Here is a 20660-nt window from a genome sequence, read left to right as displayed (position 1 = left end):
GTTGTTGAATGCAGAGTAATTCTTGTGGGATTGGTGATGGTATTTATAATTTATACATCCGTTCAAGTCAAGAATTTTCTCCATTCCCTTTTCGGCGGTGCTGTCAGAAAACATATTTATATTGAAGTCACCACCGCAAATGACAGTATAGTGACGTTCGTTTATGAAGGACAAAAACGACCCGAAAATGCAGAAATGTAAAAATCTGGTGGGCGGCAAACAACAGCGATAATTCTGAGGTTTTTTTGCAAACGCAATCCTTCAACATCTTCCGCAATAAAATTATAGTCACTCAGAAGACCACAGTTTATGCCTTCTTTTATCAGGAGAGCCAATCCTGCGCAGGCGCTTTGAAGTAAGATTGAAAGAGTAAAGTGTCATATGATGGTACTGGAAAGACATCAGCATTTTCTGTGTACTCTGTCTCGGTAAACATAACATCAGAAAGCACCGAACTCATAAAAAAAGTTCAAGGTCAGTTGTTTATTTATTGCTGACTGCGCATCAAAATGTAAACAAGTAAAATTGGAACCACTTTCTTTCTCAAGATTGCATAATAGTTCTTTAGGAAGCAATGGGACGTTGTTCCCCAAGAGGAGAAAAACTCTTTATGAAACAAAAAAGGAAAGTACGACCGGTCTTTCTACTAAGACGGCAAAGGGCATCCTTGTTATTTACTACAATCGCTGGGTCATTTTTGCCTTTGCACTAAGATACTCCGATAGCGATGCCATACGTACCGGAAACTAGCCCCTTTAGCCCACTATTTTGCCAGCCAGTGAAGTACCTTGTTTTTCTTAGTCATATTTTCATCAATAAAGACATCGGGCTTGGTTGCACGCAGCTCTTTTTGTTCTGTTTTGCAGCCACTGCTCTTTCGTGGTTTGTCTGGCGAAGCACTTGATAATGTGCGGCCCCTTATCGAGTTCGTTGGTATCTGTGCATAGTTACCACCTCGTTAAATGTTATGAGTGGAAGCTGCAATCTGGACGCTACCTCATTGACCTTATCAAGCATGATCTTCTTTTCAGTTTTGATAATGCCGTGAACCTGGAGATTTAGTTTCCTTGATCGCCACTCAATGTCGCTGATTTCATTTTTTAGTTGCTCGATTTCTTTAGCCGGGCTCGCTTTTTTCGGCAGCATCCATGCGTTTTCTCAACTCTTTGATCTTTTTCTCATGCCAAAATTGGTCTTGAGGACGTCGTCATACTTGTGGGACACCCCTGTGTTTTTTTTTCCCGATGTTTTCAACGGTCGTTTTAGTGGTTCCAGGCTGTCCAGCTTACGGTTTATATCCGCAAGTGAGCTCGCTACATTAAGATCAGGTTTTCTTCCTTACCCGCCCCCCTTTGATTTCCCTGGTTTGCAGCGTGGGCACCGCCAAGACTTCTTGTAACCTTCCCTTTTAAACTTATACGTTGTCTCAGTTACACCAGAACAATCGCCCAAGTGGTAGAAACAGTCGCATTCTGAACACGTCAAGACATTTTCACCACTGCCAAACTCGGCGCGACATTTCGAATAAACAATATCGTCTTCCTCTGACATCGTCGAGAAACACAGCAAAGCAAGAAACGATTCAAAATGAAGTGATGTTTGGCAGCAGCAACAACAATCAATCAATGCACATTTATATAAAATCAAAGGTAAGACTAATCTGAAAGCAACACAGACAAGACGTTAACCGACTTTCTACTATTGACGCCGCTTCCGCTCCCAAAGTGATGGTCCGCGTCTCCGAACAGCTGTTTAGCGCAGGCGATGGTGTCTCTGGTGACGTTTTGAAAGATGATTGGTGGGTGGCACAGGGCGATGCCGGTAAATAATTCATGAGGACGACTTTCCACGTTGAGTAGCGAGAGCAGATCCGAAGGCGTGTAGCTTTCCTGTAGCAGTCATCAGTACTCTTACAAATCAGAAAACTTAAAGTAACACGGGTAAGACGTTAGCTGACTGTGTACTATCGACACCGCTGCAAAAGTGTTGGTCCGTGTCTCTGAACAGCTCTTCTTAGCGCAGACGATGGTGCAGCTGGCGACGCTTTGAAAGATGAGTGGTGGGTGGCACAGGTCGATGACGGTGAGTGTTTTGTGAAGATGACTTGCCACGTTGAGTAGTGAGAGCAGCACCGAAGGCCTGCAGCTTTCCGGTAGCAGTCACCAGCATTCAGCAAAACTTGGAAAACTGAAAGTAACTCAGGCAAGACGTTAGCCGACTATTTACTACTGACGTCACTGCCGCTGCCAAAGTCCGTTTGGGGTCCCAATTTGGTCATCGCAAGAACGAGAGCGAAACCTAATTTGGCCCATATTCAGAAAGTCAAAATCTAGTTAGGAAAAGAATCGTCTTATAAGGCAAGTATAGCTCGAAGGTTTGTCTTCTGCAAGGTGTTATTCGCGGACGAAAATTTAAAAACACAGATACACTTACGCCTCCTCTATTACAGGAAACAAAAATATGGATGGACCTGCTCCTTACTAACAGCCAGAGTGAAATTATATTGAGGATATTCCGCAAAGGTTTCCTTACCGAAAACTCTAATGTATGTCTGTTGAGTTGTTGAAAAGCAGTCATCAAAGGTTATAAAATGTCAACAGTTTTTTGTTTGACTTCCTCTAATATTTCTGATGACCTTCCATTGAATATTGACTCACTTTTCAATAGACAGTCAACACTTTCTGTTGCCTCTAAAATATTTTAGCTTTTCAATTGAAAAGCTACAGCCACCCAGGAAAAAAGTAAGCTTCACATCTTAGCTAGGTATTCAATAAAGTTTTGGAAGGGTTATACGGCTTTTCGGTCTGTTCCAGAATGGCTGCCGCGGTATAACGTAAAAAAAATATTATCGAGCTTTTTATATTTTGGTGTTACTTAGAAAACCTTTCCCAATAGTACTCAGACACGCAACATATCCCACAAATACACAGATGAAACGAACACACACACAAAAAAACAACACCATGAAGTACTCGCAACTCCTGAATCGCAGTCCTGTTGATTGCTCCACATCATTACCACCCTAAATTTTAAAGGTCATGATTTGGCCGCTGGCTGCCTTACCATTTTTTTTAAGGTTCCAAGTATCCTATCCCCTTCTCGGGAGTTTGTCAGAAGCAAAACAATGTTTCGGCGTTCCTGGACTCGATATCTTAGTAAAAGACATTGGCAAAAGCAATCATTATTTGGCACAGTCGCTGAACCACTACCTCTAAGAAGGCGGCTCCTAAAAAGTATATGTTTTAGCTTCTCTGCATAGCACAACTGAGGGTGAGGCAGGTCACAGTAGTTACTCTACTTTAAAATATTAATTTTATTGTTTCTTTTTTTTTTTTTACTAATTTACTACTCTAACAAGGTCTACTACCAAGTTACTATAGTCGCTGAGAGAATAAGAACGGCAGGGCGTCTCTTTCGAACGCATGGCCTCCAACACGCGCTTCGTGCCTTCCGTCGTGCTTTCTTTGACTTCTCGCGCGCGGCCCAGGTGCACGAGAAGCCAAAGCGTTGCTAAGGGTGCGAAGCTCGCGTTGGAGGGGGGACAACTGAAGCTCTTCCCTACCGTTCTCAGCATGTCAGAGCCTTTAGAGGAACTTTCTGACTTTTGACATACGCATAGACAAGATGTACTGTGTTGAATACAAAGTCCACATAAATTCTGTGTCTTTTCTATTGATACTGGTTACAGAGAGTCAACTGAACCTTTTAAATACGAGGTAAACAGAACGACAGGAGTTTTTTTTTATGACACTAGCTCTCAGCAGGAAATTAGGTGAAAAAAATAACGTATGGCTAAGAGCAACTCAACAGCTGATTTTTGCTCGTGCTGCAGAAAATGAACACATATATGTCAGCACAATATCATCAGATAGTCAACAAGAAGCCAACATGTTTTCAATAAAGTAAACATTCTTTTTTTAGGGGTTATATATGCTGCTATTTCGCTAAGAAAGCATTTGCCAACCCAATTTTTTGTTTTCTGTGTGCAACTATTACTTTGTTTCACTGCCTACACACGTCGAAATCCATCGGCGAATAAAATGGCGCTAGGGACAAGTTCATTCGCTCTTTTGAGATCTTTCGTACTATTTGCCTACAAGCGAGAAGGACTCAGCAAAATACTGATGGATCATGGGGTTCGAAAAAAATAAAGCAAATTTTATTCGTAGGTAAGGCTCCACGATCAAAAAGCTGTGAAAACAAGTCCTAGCGAGCAGCCAAGAAAGCTCTCGCTCTTACAAAGCAGCAAGCTCGTACCCTTTTGATAAGAACTCCTAGATAACAAGGACATTGTTCAGAATGTTTGACGTCACTTACTTGAGGTCAGCGCTGCGTGTAAAGTAGACACCTCACGCTGGTTTCGGCGTTCGGCTCGGACTCGTGTTCTCACTGACTGAACCCGAGTACCAGCTCAACGAAAGCACAAAAAATTTGCCCTACTCTGCTTTTCGCTGGCCTCCAATACGTGACGTAGAAAATTAAGCACTACGGCCTGGTCTTTTAGAAGGTGTTGCCTGTGAAAGACCCATGAAGCACTTGTTACATATTCTCATCGGCGTATTGCTTAGCTAGCTCACAGTGCCTCAGTCTGTGAGATTTTAATTAGCTTCCAAAGTTAGAGAAATCATATTACGGGGGAAAAAGTGTATAAAGCAACCGCACCAACTATGCTTTGTTTTATTGATAAAATTATAGACAACGTATGGTAAAAATGCGATTTTATTTCACTAAATTTAGAAACTATGCTGTGACGGGTAATCCTTGTGAGCCAGCACCCCTGGAGCTAGTCGCTAGAAACATTTGATGACGACAATACTGCTTCTGCGAGGTCTCCTTGCAGTAGATTATCTCTCCAGCTTCTGTTGAAAGCAGACACCCAAAATGTGCAATTTAATCCACCTAAAGGCAAATCTGAAAGAAGAAAAAAAGTTACTGGGATGTGCGCGATGATGTTATTTGTGTGCAAATATTTGTATATTAAAGTAAGTAAGAGTTACAGGAAGCGACCAAAGGCTTTTCATTCACGCACCCGAAAAATGTAATACTTTATTTTCCGCATCATGAAGCCTCAAGGTTACGTCTTCGAAAATACGCAAATACTTAGAAAATATACACAGAAGTTAAAAAATAAACTGGATGCCTCCTATGGACTGAGCAACCCGACTAAAAAAAAAAGAGTAATGTCCACGATAGGGATTAACAAGGCGGCTCATCTCCGAACGCTGTGTTATGTTCCGCCAGCCTCAGCATTATGAGCTGCAGCCTAAACAATATAGATTTTTGTTTAATATATTGATTCAATATAGACAAAAGTAGGATAGTATCCCAGTAATATACTCAAACTCTGAACGATAGTTTCTTGTCTAATTATTTTTTGCTGCTAAGACTACGCACCCGCATGCGACAGCAAAGTAAGTAAATTTTTATCGCACAGGGTAATAAAATGTATGTGCATTTTTTTTGGAAGATGTTCCCAATTATGTGAGGCATTCAACTTCTGAGTTCAACGCAAACTATGACCTGGCTCGTTATTTTTTATATTGTCAAATCGTTTCTGGGATAGGTACGATTTAAGTTTTATGTATCACACATAAAGTGCATTCATTAGGCTTCTGACGTTTGGTTTGGGTGCTTTACTAAGCATATGTAGAAAATTTCAAGCTTTCAAGAGAGCATGACGCTGCGAAAAGGCAAAATATTGTTACGGATACACTATATAAAGAAGAAATGAATAATAAAAACAAACATTTGAAAACTTCTGAAAGTAGAAATTGTTTATGAGAAAAACCATTAGTCTGAGTTTCTTAAACTTAATAGTTTTGTACAAAAACTGTATTTATACTTATCTGTTTATGTACCATGCAATTCGCAAAATCCCTCTAATAGAAATGTTATGATTAGTAATCATATGTTCCTATTAGAAGTGTATGAGAAGCTTACCTTCAACAGTGGTGCTGTTTAAGTGTCCAGATATGAACGTACTAAGGCGTTCGCCGGAGGGGCAGTGCCATTCGACTGAATAGCCATATATAGGACCTGCTGGTTTCCTAGGCTCTTCCCAAGCTACAAAGACACTGTTCCCCTCATATCTCGAGACTTTCAAATCCACTGGTGCACTGGGAGCTGCGGGAAATATTAGAGAATTACACCCAGGAAAAGCTCACAATAAGCGCTGAAAAATCCGCGATGTACACAATGCTAAGAAATAAAACCTATTTTTTCAGAGCAGTGAACGTTATTATCTTGTAATTGCTATGAACCTTAGAACAAACTTTTAGTATGTGAAACATATTTGTCGAATGGCAAATATATTTGGGTTCATGATTAAACTCCATCAAAATATGTGTTGAAAATTGGAAATATCAACTTAACAAAGAACTAGAGAATCGTTCATAGCCGTTAACCTATTACATCTTATAATAAATAGTACCTCAATACATTTTTTTCTTTTAGTTTAGGCCTAACGGCAAGAATGTTTGTGTTCATGACGACTCTACCGAAGAGGAGCAACATTTCTCTCTCAAAAAGATTGCAAGATTTTTTTGTTTTATTGTGCTAATTAAACTTTAAAGCATTCGAACAAGACTACGCTGTCATGATCAGGGAGCTGACGAAGAAGCAGAAGAACGGCTCGAGCTCAAGAAAAAGCTGCACGAGTCACAGCCATTGGGCGAGTCTTGGAAGAAGCCAGCCATGCATTTTGCAGTGTCCCGACTTGAATGAAACATCGCGGATATAGTCACACTCAGAGGCACACAAGAAGGAAACAGACTCGCAGCGCTGACTAACAACTTAGTGATACATTTCTTCTTCCCCAAATCGTCATCTTCTTCTCTTTCGCCGTTAAAGAGAACATTTTAAATTTTAACCACCAAACACCTAATAGCAAAAAAAAAAATAATAATAAATAAATGCATAAATAAATGACAACTGAAAATGAACTTAACTAAAAATAAATCTAAAAATATTAATATTTTTGTTTCAAGAAAGAAATCTAAAAATAAATTAAAATAAGTTTATAAAATTTCAAAAATTAAAAATATCTTCATCAGTATTGGCGCTTTGATATTATCTCGAGGTATTTCAATTCTTTCTTTGATGAAGTTAATGATGGGACACTGACGGACAATGCTTGTCCAACGTGGCTATTTTTTCAGCTTCGATAATTTCTCTTGTCAGCTGATTACAAATTCTGGCAATAACAGAGCAGTTACTCAAGTGCGCTGAGCACCCGAAGTCCCGGCAATGGATGCCTAGGTTACCTGAGATTACGCTGTGTATATTATAGTGATGTTCACGTAACCGATCATTCAGGCACCCACCCGGTTTGCCCGGCATACTGGTTACCGCATGAGAGGGGAATTGCATAAACCACCCCCTCAGAGCACGGAACAAAACGGGTGTGTTGATTTTTTATACAACCTAATGTTTTATCGTAGGATGAATTGACTTTTTGATAAACTAGAGAGCTTCTATGGAGCAGAGAATACTATGTGGACGTTTACGCGGTTGCCTATCTTTTTAAGGCCATCAGAAATATGGTGAATATAAGGCATAACCGCCGGCCTTTGGTTCCGGTCCCTTTTCTTACATTGGGTCAAATCGGGATTTTTAATTGTCTGAAGGAGTTTTTTCTGCGACACATGTCAATAAGTAAATAGGGTACCCCCCCTGATAGTAGCCTAGCTATCTGCACGTCAAAGCTAGTTTTTACAGTATATGCAGGCATGACTTTTTGATGGAATTGGTTAGGCATGGGTTAACTACGCCCCTCTTAACTAATTTGGAGCGGGCCGATTGATAATGATGGGGTGGCTTTTTCCCCCTCGGAGCATATTAACTACAAGTGTGGTGATAAATAAAAAAAGGTTGAGGTCTAAGAACCTTAGAGACTCTTCAACCGGAAGTTCATGGGTTATATGTAAAAAATCCAAACAGTGTTTTTTTTAATTTAAGGTGCAGAATCGATATGGAACATTATTCAGAATATCAGTGATGGCGGTTTGAAAATCAGCAGCGTCAGTGAGACTAATTTGGAGAAAAAATTTCCGCGCTAAATTTAGCGGAATTATATCCTCGCTAAATTTAGCGGAAAACTTTCCCCGTTATATTTAGCGAACAAATTTCCGCGCTAAATTTATCGGACATAATTCCCCGCTAAATTTAGCGGAAAAATTTCCCCGCTATATTTAGTGAAAACATTTCCCCGCTATATTTAGCGAAAACATTTCCCCGCCAGCGGAAATCATTTGCGGATAAATTTAGCGAAAAAAATTTAGCGGCAAAAATTTGCTGCAAAATTTAGCGGGAAAATTTACTCAAATTTACGTCGACGCCGACGACGGCGACGCAAATGGCGATGGCGACGACGCTCAAGCCGGAAACGGGCGCCTAAGAGCTGCGCTCTAAAACAGTGTTGACTAGCTTGTTTTGGGCCTTTGTGAGCTTATCTCTGGGCATGGCCCCGATGAAACGCCACCTTCCGCTAAACCGAAACCAATTAAGCGTGTTCAGGCAAAGATACAGTCTAGGGTGCCTCAATGTCCTTCCGATTATGGTGATGCCACCCTTTGTAGTACCCGACGCTAGAGTGAATTAGAAACGACTGTGTGGGGTGAGCGACAGGCTTCGCTCATGCTTTCAGTTCCACCTCGAAATGCGGAAAGCGATCAGGTGGAACCAAGCCACTTCGATCGCAGCGCCATCTTCACTGCGATCGAAGCGAGCGACGACACAGGTCAAGGTCATATGGGCAATGTAACCCTTAGAGGCTATACTGTATTTTTTATGATTTTGACGTCAGAGGTAACGTCAAAACACCACGTCACGACGACGTAACGTTGCGATGACGTCACGACGTCATCGTCGACTACGACGTTACGCGATGCCAAGATGTTGTCGTAATGTCGCCGTGACATCCCTTCGCGTCGAGGACGATGCCGTTACGCGACATCAAGTCGCCGTTGTAACGCGGTCATGACGTCGCGCCGCGTCGAGGACGACGTGGACGTGATCGTCGATGCCGACGTTGTTGTCCACGCACCGCGCAACGTCAAACATTGCTATGACGCCCTGTTAACGTGGTCCTGACATCGTCGTTAGCGTCAACGTCACGGCGACGATATGACGAAGCCTTGACGACGTACAACATCGTTGTCTTTGCCAACATCAGCTTCGACGCGCCGTCACGACGAAGTCTTCACGTCGTGTCACGTCGTCGTCGTCGACGATGACGTCGACGTAGACGTCGTGAGGATGTCTGGACGTCGTCGTGACGTCGAGTTACGTCATGTCGACAACGACGTCGACGACCCAATACTAAGCGTCTTTATGACGTGTTTGACAAGGAAGCCGTTATCTTGACTTCGCGTGACGTTGTCTTTATCATCGTCAACGTTGACATCAACGTCGTTGTGAACGCAATATGACGTCAGAATGCAGTCTTGATGTCGTGTAATGCGCGTGTAATAACTAAACTATCGTCGTTAGACTATAGTTTAGTCTAACCGTGTGCCGCCCGCCTTTCACCGCTCACTTCTTTCTCATCGTTTCTAGGACTGAACTTTGTCGTCTTTTTTCGAACTTAAAAGGAAATTTCAACGAGACTTGTCTTTACTTCAGTAAGACAAATATTTAGCAATTTTCCAAACAAAGGTTTATTTGGTTTTGCCTTACCCAATATCTCTACCACGAGAAACAAAAAGTGTTTCTTGAGCTCGAATGCATGCTGCGCTGCGTTGCGAGAACCCGGTAGCGCGCGTTCTTGAGTCCTCCCTTTTTGGGAACTTCACGATTTTGTTAAAACCACTGCGGTGGTTAAAACGCAGGTTCGGGCGTGTTGGTTGCTCTTGATGTACAGGCGGAGCAGCGCACACGGACTAACTGGAGTGCCTTCATACACACGCGCGCTTTTGCTTGAGTGGTGCCATCTCACCCATTTTTCCGCCCAATCGTTTTTTATGCATTCTGAAGTGCGCTCAATCTGGTGCCACTCAGCTCGAGCGCGTAGCTTTGGCTAATGCATAGACGCCATTTTAGTTTTACCTCCCAAGTTAAGCACCGACTGCGCGACAGCGTCACGCGCTGGCAGATTCAGGGCAACAATGGATGTCTTCACCCTCAGAGAGACAGACATGTAGGCACCCTAGGACTAACAACTCTTTGGTATATTGATACTTTTGTCTTCGTCTTCTTTTGGTATTATGGAGAAGGGCCATGAAAGAATAATTCCTTTTTTTGCAATAGAAAGCTAAACTATAAACCAAAAACAAGAGCTGAAATTAATGTGGGCTAGGTAGTCTAGTTCTTTCTGTGATAGGGCTAAAGACGGAGTACTAACAGATATATCGTCATGTTTTGCGATATTCTCTGCCTCAATGATTTCTCTTATTAGGTGGTTGTGATACTCGCCGAGCACGGCGCAGTTGCTCAGCAGCACTGAGCAGCCAAAGTCTCGACCACGACCGGCTTTATTAGGAATGTGCACGGCCAAAAGTGTCGCTGTGGTCAACTATCCACTATTGGCCAAACCATGGGCGTATGAGCACTCTCAGATTGTCAACTTTGACGGTGTTAGTTTCGGATTGCTCTTAGCTTCTACTGTGGTTTTTAAACACACCATCGAACTCGTCGTCGCACCCGATCATAAGTAGCCAGAATAACAACTGGTGACGTCACGGCGAGGCAAATCCCAGTCGTGACGTCACGGAAGTAAACAATAAGAGGGCGCCACCAAAACACATCGGCGCTAATAGGGGCGATCTGCTCACTCCGCGTGTCCCTATGGGAGCGCGGGAGCCAAGAAATATCACGTGAATGGCTTGGAGGGGTCGAGTGCTCTGCTTGGCGCCGCCCTATAGCTCACCACCAAAAGCGTGGCGGCCGCTATGGAAGGCAATGGGAGCGCGTTGAAATAACGTTGGTTTCGGATGATTTCTGTCGCATTTAATAGGCAGGCGCTAATGCTAGTATATATTATGGACAGAATATGGTAAAAAGAGCCACTATATCATAGTTTTCTCGAGCAGAATAGTTAGTATCTTGAGTTAAGCATTTATAGGGTGTACAAGTGTACAGTATGGTGCATCCAGTCCACCTGCTGGAGCCCACTCCCGTGATCGGAATAAAATATCGGGTTAGATGCTCCACAGCTGGGCCGTGACGTTCTTGGTGAATGTTCGAAGTGAGACACTGTTGATTGGTGGTGAACTGGTGATTGTCGGGTGGACCTCCGAAGTTTCACTGCACGGGGTGCGAAGGAGTTCTACTGACGAAGCGCACGGGTTAAAGGGATACTGAACCAAGGAATTTAGTGTCCATAATAAGTGGCGCACGCTCTTTCCATGAGCCAGCAGCCGCCGGTGTGCGCGAGCACACGCAACCAATATGACGTCACATACCTCCATTCGCGGTTAAGATGACAGTGAAATGTATGGGCTTCGGGCCAAAGGAGAATAAAGACAAGTTTTTCATCTACACAGTGGTGTGTGGTGTAAACGGTAAGCGGTTAATTGGTGTAACAAAGACGTAGCTTTCACTTGTGGAGATGAAAAGCCTGTCTTTATTCTCCTTTGACATCAAGCCCATGCATTTCACTGTCCTCTTAAGCGCGAATGGAGGTCTTTGACGTTATTTTCGTTGCGTGTGCTCGCGCACACCGGCGGCTGCTGGCTCGTGGAAAGAACGTGCGCCCACTTATTGTGGGCACTAAAATCTTTGGTTCAGTATCCCTTTAAAAGGGGCAGCAGTCGACCAGTGCGAGTTCGCCGCAGGGAGGAGGCAAAAGGAAGCGAGGAGTCTGGTAGCAGAAAAGTGGCTAGGAGCCGCGTGGTCACTACTTAAAGACGATGTTGAAGCAGGTCCCTGCCGACTGAACGGAGGAGGTGCAGTGCTCAATAGGGTGGTGTTCGGGGGCCAAGTTGGAGCCAGAATGAGGTAGGAAGCGTGACGTTGCAACTACTCGAGGGAGACAACAAGTTGCCTGGTTGCCGAATCCCACGCCGAGCAGCAAAACTCCAGGATGGGCAACAACCAGTGCTGTGAACAGCAATCTGGGCACATCGCGACTGGCTCTTCTTGTGGACCGAATCACAAAGCCAAGGAGTCACCTTTCCCCAGACACGAGATTTTGGACATAGCAATGGAAATCGAAATGCTGGTCGATGATGACACCTGGGAGGTGGATATGCGTTGTTCTTGGGACCTCCACTCGGTTCAGGAAAAGTGTTGGAGGGGTCGAAGGTTGGCACGAGGCAGTGATGTGCATGGTAGCGCATTTGGTTTAAGTTTAGAGGAAGTTTGTTATCTTTCGACCAAAGAAGAATGCAATCTAGATCAGCTTGTAGCCCTTTACTGAACGTACAATCGCAATAACGACGAGAAAAGTCCTTAAAATACAGCCGATTATTGTCAAAACGTCGCCGGTCGGTGAGCGGGCACACACAGATACACCTTGTTGATATCCTTGTTGATAAAAGTGTTATGTTATCGAAGGCGATCTTGGAGACACTGTTTGGTTTTACCTGTGTATAGTTTTCCACAAGATAGGGGAAATGAGTACACCCCCTTTTCTGTACAAGGAACAAAGATGTTCTTAGGCTTCTCTTTGCAGCCGACAGTTGCACTTGAGGGGGAGGGGGGGGGGTATGTACTTTCTTGCACAAGCTGCGAAGTTTGTTAGGAGCTGAGAAGATGACTCCCAAGTTTACTCTGTTAGCTATTTTATTCAGTCTGTCGGAAAAATTTTGAATATATGGCACAATTGTGCGTTTCTTCGTTCTGTCTCTGCTTTTGTTGAATGCAGATGTCTCGCCTGATTTCTATGATGAGCCTTTCGGCCACGGATGTTAATAAAGAGATTGGATGCCCTGCGCGTTTTAGTCGAGAGACTTGCCTATCAAAGCTTGTTGGGATGGAATGCGGGCAGGATTTTGTAAGTCAGTTTTTGAGGCATAAAGACACTATGCTCCTCTTATCGAGTTTTAAATGCGCCGAGTTGAGTGGTAATAGCGTTTTTTTCCCCATGGGCTCACAGGACCTGCAAAAACGTTGGAGCAACATAAAAAGTCTAAGATCCAGGAACCTTAAAGATCGTTCGTTTGGAAGTTGGTGAGTGATGTCCAAAGGGCTCATACAGACTTTAAAAATGTCGAGAACGTCGGCGACCATGGTGGTAAAGTTGCGATAATAGGAAGCTAACACGATTAAATAATCGTCGACATACCAGTACACTTTTATAACTTTGGAGCTATTTAAAGTGTCCTTTAAATTCCTGTTGCAGTGCGCTAGATAGAGGTCGCTGAGGACAGGGCAATACACGATCCTATGCAGACTCCTTTTTTCTCTAGGAAATAGTACCTTATGTGTCTATGCTCTCCTCTATGCATCTGCGTAAGTGTGTCTCTCTTTAGTGTGCGTGGAATTGAGTGACTGTTTTGCGGGTGCGCCGTTTCCCCTGCAGATGCTTCCCACGAAAGCCACTTATATATATTCGCTACAACCAGTAAGTTACACCAGCTACCACCCAAGCACGTAGCCGGGATTTTGTTTCGGGGGGGCCCGCCCATGACAAAATGCGGTATGAGGGGGAGGGGGGAGAGGAGGTCCCAGCAAAATCGAAGATTTCGGGGGGGGGGGGGGAGGGGGGGGCGGGCCCCATGGGCCGCCCCCCTGGCTACGTGCCTGCTACCACCCCATAATAAAACACGGAGCTATCGCTCATCCACTCCTCATCAAGCTTGTCTGGGTACTTTTAGGCACCTAGTAGGAAAGGGCGGTTACCTTTTTAACGGGTGAAAGTTAACCGGCTTCTAGCGAACGAGCCGTGGTCGTTAAAACCGTCTTCTATTCTTTCAAAGCCGTTGAAACTGTCATCTGCTCGTTAAAACAACAGCGGCCCGTCGACCAAATGTCACGAAAAGAGGTAAGTGCAGGTCCCAAGAGGCTTCAGTTTGAAGGTTGTTTGGGGTAAATAGACTCGGCATAAACAGCAGATGCAAGAAGATGTTGATCATTGTTTCCAGTGGCCATCGTCGACTTGTTACGCCTGATCCACTTTTTCTCACTCTGCTTGCAATTTTCAATATCGACATCGAGTATCAAAGCTACCGTCGGCACCTTTGCGGCCCGAGCAAGGTCGCGACTGAAAATATCGAGCAGAATCTAATCACGTGAATGAGGCTTTAGCGTCCATTCTTCAGCGTTCACACGAAATGAACGGCCGTACGTCGCGTTATTTACACGGAGTTTTGCGGTGTGACGAGCCTTGTTAATTTCGCTCAGGTTTCTAACGTAGTAAGACATTGCTAGACGTACGTAGAATCAACAATTCCAACGCGAAAAAGAGCACGGGGACTCACACCGACGCCGAAAACATCACAATCCAAAGTTTGTTGACGCGAGATGCTGCGCTTCTTGCCGATGCCCCACCGCGAATGTGCGGCGCCGGTGGCGTAGCGCTAAAGCGATCCGGTTTGTGTATGTGTTCGTTCCGCGTTCTTCCCCCACCTTTTCTCCTCCCCTCTTTCACTCTTACTTTCTCTCGCCACCGCCGCTCTTCGCTTCCTCTTTCCAGACGAGATTTGCTTGGTTCCGTTGCCACGAAATAAATGTTGGGAACTGAAAGCTTGTACCCACCTCCGTCCTCGTTCCTCACTTTTGTTTAGCTTTCAATATATTAGCATGTACGACAACACGCTCGTCCAGCTCTAGAAACTTCGTTGTTTTGATTTATTGATATTAACATGGTACCATAAGTAAACGAAGAATCAAACCGTTTTGAGTCCGTGTAACGCCTGAAAAGACTTAAGAGAACTTGTTCCCCGAATCTCTCATGTCGAGTGCGCGAAGAGTGCACATTAATTTACCAAGAAAGATTAATGTAATTTTAGTTTATTAGTATGAGTGGTTGTATTATTGCATATGCTGTAACAGCTGGATTTTTGTTTTTGTTTAAGAATATGAAGTAACAAATAATTTAATGTCTCGCAATACTTTTAGAGGATGACAACTAATAAACCACTTAGTGAGAACAACAGCGAAATTTATAATTTGAGAAATGCAAGAAGCAAAGCACTTTTTTTATCAAGATGGTTAGTGAGTTGATGATGCGAAACATAGGCTTGATTTAGCGTATGCGGAGACCTGCGAGGAATACGTCACAATGTGAAGAGCATTACTGAATAATTCCAGTTTGTTTTCCGGCTGTACTCAATCGGCTAAATCATTCAAAATGTCGAATATCATACATATGAAAATCAGTCAGAAATATTCTGACCGGTACTATTCGATTCTATTTTGAAATTTTAAAATTCGCACACCTATAGTATTTCTAGCTTTTACCAACATTTCCAGTCGATAAATGGTAGTAGTAGTGGTACTCCGACAGTTTTGAGCTACCTAGACTAACTCAATTTTCAAATACACTGACTTCACTCGTCCTGACGTTCTATTCGTTTCCTCTATAATCATGCTAGCTTTTGATAAAAAAAGGCAAATAAAGCTTACGCCAGAGCCAATATTTTATATTTTCCAGCAACGTGTCATTGCATGTTTAAAAGCTAAGGTCTAGCGAGCAGCCTAAAAACACAGATTATGTCGCGCTTTTTTTGTGCTGCTAAAAATTGCTGGAGTGAGCTTCCATATTTTTTATTCCACACCGTCAAACGTTTTGTAATTATTGGGGACAATTTCTACAGCCCAAATTTTAAAGCTGTAATTGCATCTGTATTATTTTTTAGTTTGGCAAATTTAAAAAAGCGGTGAGGATTAGATGTAATATTTATATATTTAGGTTAATAGTTCCCTCGTGTTTACTGGTATTTTGAACGCATTTGCAGGCGAATCACTGATCTCCAAATTTGCTCAATGTTCCCTTTTACTTAAAAAAAATCTGATAAATACTATTTTTATGCAGAATATGTTGAAACTTACTTGGCTAGAATACATGGAGAGTATTTATTTATCTTTCTGGACCTATATGTTGCTTACCTGATACGCTTGTTCTCGCCTCTTGAGTAGATCCCTCTCCACATCCGGCATCGTTACAACCTCTCACTGAGATGCAATATGTGGTGAAAGGCTCGAGATGTTTTAGTCTAAGAAATCCCGTCTTAAAGAAAGGATTCTGCTGATGGATGACGGATACGCTACAGCTAGCGTTACTTGTGCAATTCGTCCAGAGGGCGCTCCCTTGGAGTTCCTGAAATTGACGGAAAGACAGCTCAAGTATCCAATATAAGATTAACAAGGAATACGTTTGCAATGCTGCGAAAACACGAAATAAGAAACACATAAGACAAAAGACAGACACCCACATATTTTAACAACCAACGGCATTTATTGGTATCTCCTTACAACTTGGCTAAGATCTCTTATTAAAAAAATCAAAAGTGAAATATTCGGGGAAAAAACTTAAATAATAAATAAATAAAACAGCAAGCACGAGCACAAAAAAGAAAAAGAAAAGGAAAATAAAAACAGCGAAACAATTGCGAAAATGAAGAAAGTCAAACGACCAATTCAGTAAGTGCTTCAGCAAAGAGATTTTATTACTGGACAGCATAAAAAAGGCGCAGAAACGAGAGACTGAAGTCTCCCACACTTGCCTTCTCTCAATAAAGATGTTTATTCTTTCTGGGCTCGGTTGTTATGCGAGCTGTGATGATTTTGATCTAGGTCCCGGGCTGATGGCGCAATTCGCTAGCGCCTTGTAATTGGCTCTTGAAACAGCAGGGAGGTGACTGATGGCTTGATTTTCTCACTAGCTACACTCTTTCCAGGATAAAAATGGCGCGCTATCCGTGAAGCAACCAAAACTGAATAGTTGTATACGGTCAAGGTGTTGCTCCTGGCGTCGCGAAACGCAACAATGCAGCTGTTATAATCATACGGAATTAGCAAGTAGCTTTTAACTAGAATATTGAACCGAGCCCTAACCGAAAATCAGGGCAAAATTGTTATTTTTAACTGAACCGGGACAAAACTGTAACCCAAATCAAACATTTGATATTGAACCCGAACCGGAACAAATCCGTAACATCATCTGGCGATTAGTGGTTCATTAGAAACGGTTCAGCGTAATAAAATGCCCCGCCTTCTTACAGACGGCGGCACAAAGTAAATAAATATTCGCGACGGTGGCGTCAGCGGCTCAGTTTTGTCGAAGTAAACGACAGCGACGACATGGAGACAGCTCCATAATATTGAAACAAATAAGCATATTACACATCTATGTGCAGCACGACTTGGCGTCATTGAGTTGGCATTGAGGCATACACTTCTATATTTGTTTCATGTTACGATGGACCGAAAAGGACGCTGCGAGACACCGGAGCAAATGCTTAGCTCGGGGGTTGTCACGTCTGCTCCCGGTTGAGCGGAGCGGCGGAATATGGAGGCGCCAAGAGACGAAGCCGGGACGAGCGCGACACTGCTACGCCGGGTGATGGGACGCCAGTGGCCCATAGCCCTGAAAGCGGCTTGACGGCAATTCTTTTTTGTGTGCTTTTTCTAGAAACAGCAAGTAGCCTGTGGTCTCCTTTATGTCCTTTTTTTGTTTTAAATGTCTTTCGACAGGCCATCACTGCCTTTCTCCTTTTCAACTCAGTCGATCCAGCAAGTCGTTTGGCGTGCTTTGTGTATAGTCCGCCGTTTCGATCTGAATGAGCATCGACCGGCATAAGGTCGTTTATCAGTACTGCGCGGTGCCCGCTAAAAGCTCCAGGCTAGCAGTCATACTGCACTGGCTAAATCGCTCATCTACAGTGGGTAACAATGTCGCCCTACTCTGGGTACTCGGACAGACTAAACTCCATCGGCTTAAAGAACTAACGATTAAAGAACTAACGATTAAAGAACTAACGATTAATTTCTTTTTATTTCGTGGTAGTTCGCAAGTATGGTGCGGACTACCGTCACGGTGTCTCTGAGCGTGCTGGCTGATTGACCTCCCATTGAGTACTTTGGTTCTGCTTCCAAACGCTTGTATAACAATTTTTGCAACGATGTTTTTGTTAAAAATTCGAGATCACAAAACGAAATTAGACATATATTTGTTTTACTGTCCTTGTGTCAAAGCACAGCTTCTGCTGACCTACTTTCTTTAAGGCAGATGACGCGGTGTTGAAGTCACATTTTCTTCTTAACAACTGGTAGCTGTGGACTTTTTTTTTGAAGAACCATTTTGAACTGGTTTGCGCTTGGTGGGACCGGTAACCGAACCGTTATTTCAAATGCATCACTGAACCAGAACCGAACCGGAACAAAATGCAAAGCTACTGAACCCGAACCCTAGCCGATCCGGAGCGATGACCGGTTCGACTCCCTGCTTTTAACAAGCCGATCTTCTATTTCTTGCGTGAAACACAAATAAAAAAATTGGATTGAATATGTTAAGGAATCGCAATAATCGTGCAGAAAACGTAAAAAAGTTGATGTCTTTAGGTTTTGCAATATGGTGCTACAGTCCCCCGTGCTGGCGTCCTATTCTGATTGCACGTCGTCAGCGGTTTTCTGTTGTTGCCTTGATACATGGAGATTTGGGGTGGCTATACGCGGCATCACTTCAAACAGCGCGCTGGCGGTGCTGTTGCGCAAGTGTACGAAGCTGAGAGCAAGATAGCTTTTTCTTGCACTACGCCCGAACTAGACAACTTTAAGGCCTTATCAAACAAGCAACAAGCTAACCATGTATCTGTGGAGCGTAGAGACCTTTCAAATAGTCGAATGCTGGCCGAGGACTCGTCGAGCTTCATGTGGCAGCTTTTCACCTTAGTGTCATTGCGCCATTATATATGATGGAAAATAAGCATCATTAATATTATTAGTATTGTCTCGTGGACTGTGGCAGGCGTTCTGAGCGAGCGCAGTAGCCCTCTTACACGAAGTATGAGACGCCACGCATGCGTCCACAGACCTGTAACTCAGCATCTTTCGCCGGGATGATAAGCCCTTGAAAGGTCTATACAAGTGTGAAAAAAATGGGTGGTCTTAATTTTTGGCGTCTGTTGCGACTCGCAAATATCTTACGTTTGATCGCGCGATCTATGTCTTCAGTGACACCAAGCACCACGAAGCGCTTTTTGCGATCGCCCTTCGAGTTTGTGGAATAAGTGCTTTGAAGAATGGTTTGCATTGCTTTGCTTTCGTGTCCGCGTATGACAACGTTAGCAGCTTTCTGCCGCTTTTTCCAGTAACACAGTGTGGCTTTCAATTGGCCATTCCTTCACGTTTAGGAATTAGAGGAATGGAATGGGTGAATTCAGCCATTTTAGGAGTGGAATGGGCCCGGTGTGTTATTTCCGAGAAGTTAAAAGGAATGAAATTGTCGGAAACTCTAATTCCCCGGAATGGAACTGGAATTAAATTGGGTTGCCCATTCCGCACCACCGGTTGACAGGGCACGCGTATGACACGCATTTGAACGTGGCTTGGACGCCACTCGGTCCGAATTTCTCTTTTGTAATTATGTGAACTTCTTTAAATTCTAGCACATTCCCGGCTGTCATTGTGTATTTCGGTTAGGAACATTCCTGTAGTCGCAGCATGTATAAAAACTGGCGTAACGCGTTGCTTCGGGGCGGTCGCTTTCGGAACTCAAGACGCGTTGCAGCTTTTTCTTTAAGTTTGTAGGCGTAGGTTTTCCTGATTAAATGCGTATTTTCCGTTTTACATTGCTTTACCATTTTCAAACTTTGATATTTTGGTGGAGGGGCTGGGTACCATCCTCCATGCATCTATAATGACCCGTGAAGACCACGAGGATGACGACTTACGATTACAAATGACGACGACTACCTAGACGACGTTATTCGAAGACACCTCTGAGGACAATTTCTGACGACGCCCTCCAACGACAATCTCCGACGACAACTTCCGACGAAGATCTATGACGACGACCGACGATGACGATCGACAACTACGACGACCGCAGCCTACGACGGAAAACTACGAGGACGACAAAGGTGACTACGACGGCAAACGACGACAACCAACGATGACGAAAAACGACGGCGAGCCCAAGCTTTTGACGACACTGGAGACTGCAATGAACAGCCCGACGAATCAGGGACTATCCTATTCAGTGAAGGTGACACACATTTATTGTCTTTTGGTGCAACTAACTTCCTTTTATGCATAGCTTCGTTCTGCAGCGGGCCGCTGCTTCTTAAAGGGGGTGTAATGCCGCATACGGGGCGGAGTTTGGAGCGCACGCGGTTGCCACGCGAATGCCAACAAAATTGAAAACCAACTTGACCCGGATATTTTTTTTGTAGGCTTTTTGGAATTTTCAGTCGATTTCCAGCTGTCATCGTGTATCCTGGTTAGGACACTTTCTGAACACACAACATATATAAAATCAGCTGTAACCTGGTGCTTCAGTGCAGTTACCGTAAAAACAGAAATCGCGTTGTACCTTTTATTAAAAGTTTGTAAGTACAAGTTCACCTCATTAAATGCTTATTTTCAGTTTTATGTTCGTTAACCTTTTTATATCTGTGAAAATATCATCCGCTGTGAACCATAGGTCCCTTCTGTGACTTGAAAGTTTGCGAGCGTATTATCTAGATGTTATTACATTTAATTTGTATAAACAAATTAGCTGGCATATTGGTGAAAAAGAAACAGAAAAAAACATGTAGCCCGTCATAAGAATAGGTCAA

The 20660-nt window shown here is 43.5% G+C and overlaps 1 protein-coding gene across 1 annotated transcript; it reads right to left on the bottom strand.

Annotated features, from left to right (window-relative positions):
- Nucleotides 1–4701: 4701 nt before the first annotated feature.
- Nucleotides 4702–16304, bottom strand: LOC8043920 (usherin-like). The gene is made up of 3 exons (XM_040223024.3): nt 15988–16304; nt 5941–6123; nt 4702–4911 (listed from the first exon to the last, which is right to left on the bottom strand). The coding sequence occupies exons 1-3, from the start codon at nt 16289–16291 to the stop codon at nt 4784–4786; spliced, it is 615 nt and encodes a 204-aa protein (XP_040078958.3). The 5' UTR covers nt 16292–16304; the 3' UTR covers nt 4702–4783.
- Nucleotides 16305–20660: the final 4356 nt, after the last annotated feature.

This window comes from Ixodes scapularis, unplaced genomic scaffold, assembly GCF_016920785.2.
Source record: "Ixodes scapularis isolate PalLabHiFi unplaced genomic scaffold, ASM1692078v2 PGA_scaffold3__209_contigs__length_174095766, whole genome shotgun sequence".
In the NCBI taxonomy this organism is placed as follows: domain Eukaryota; kingdom Metazoa; phylum Arthropoda; class Arachnida; order Ixodida; family Ixodidae; genus Ixodes; species Ixodes scapularis.
Note: the sequence above shows the minus strand (reverse complement) of the source record. Positions and strands in the feature narration are given on the sequence as shown.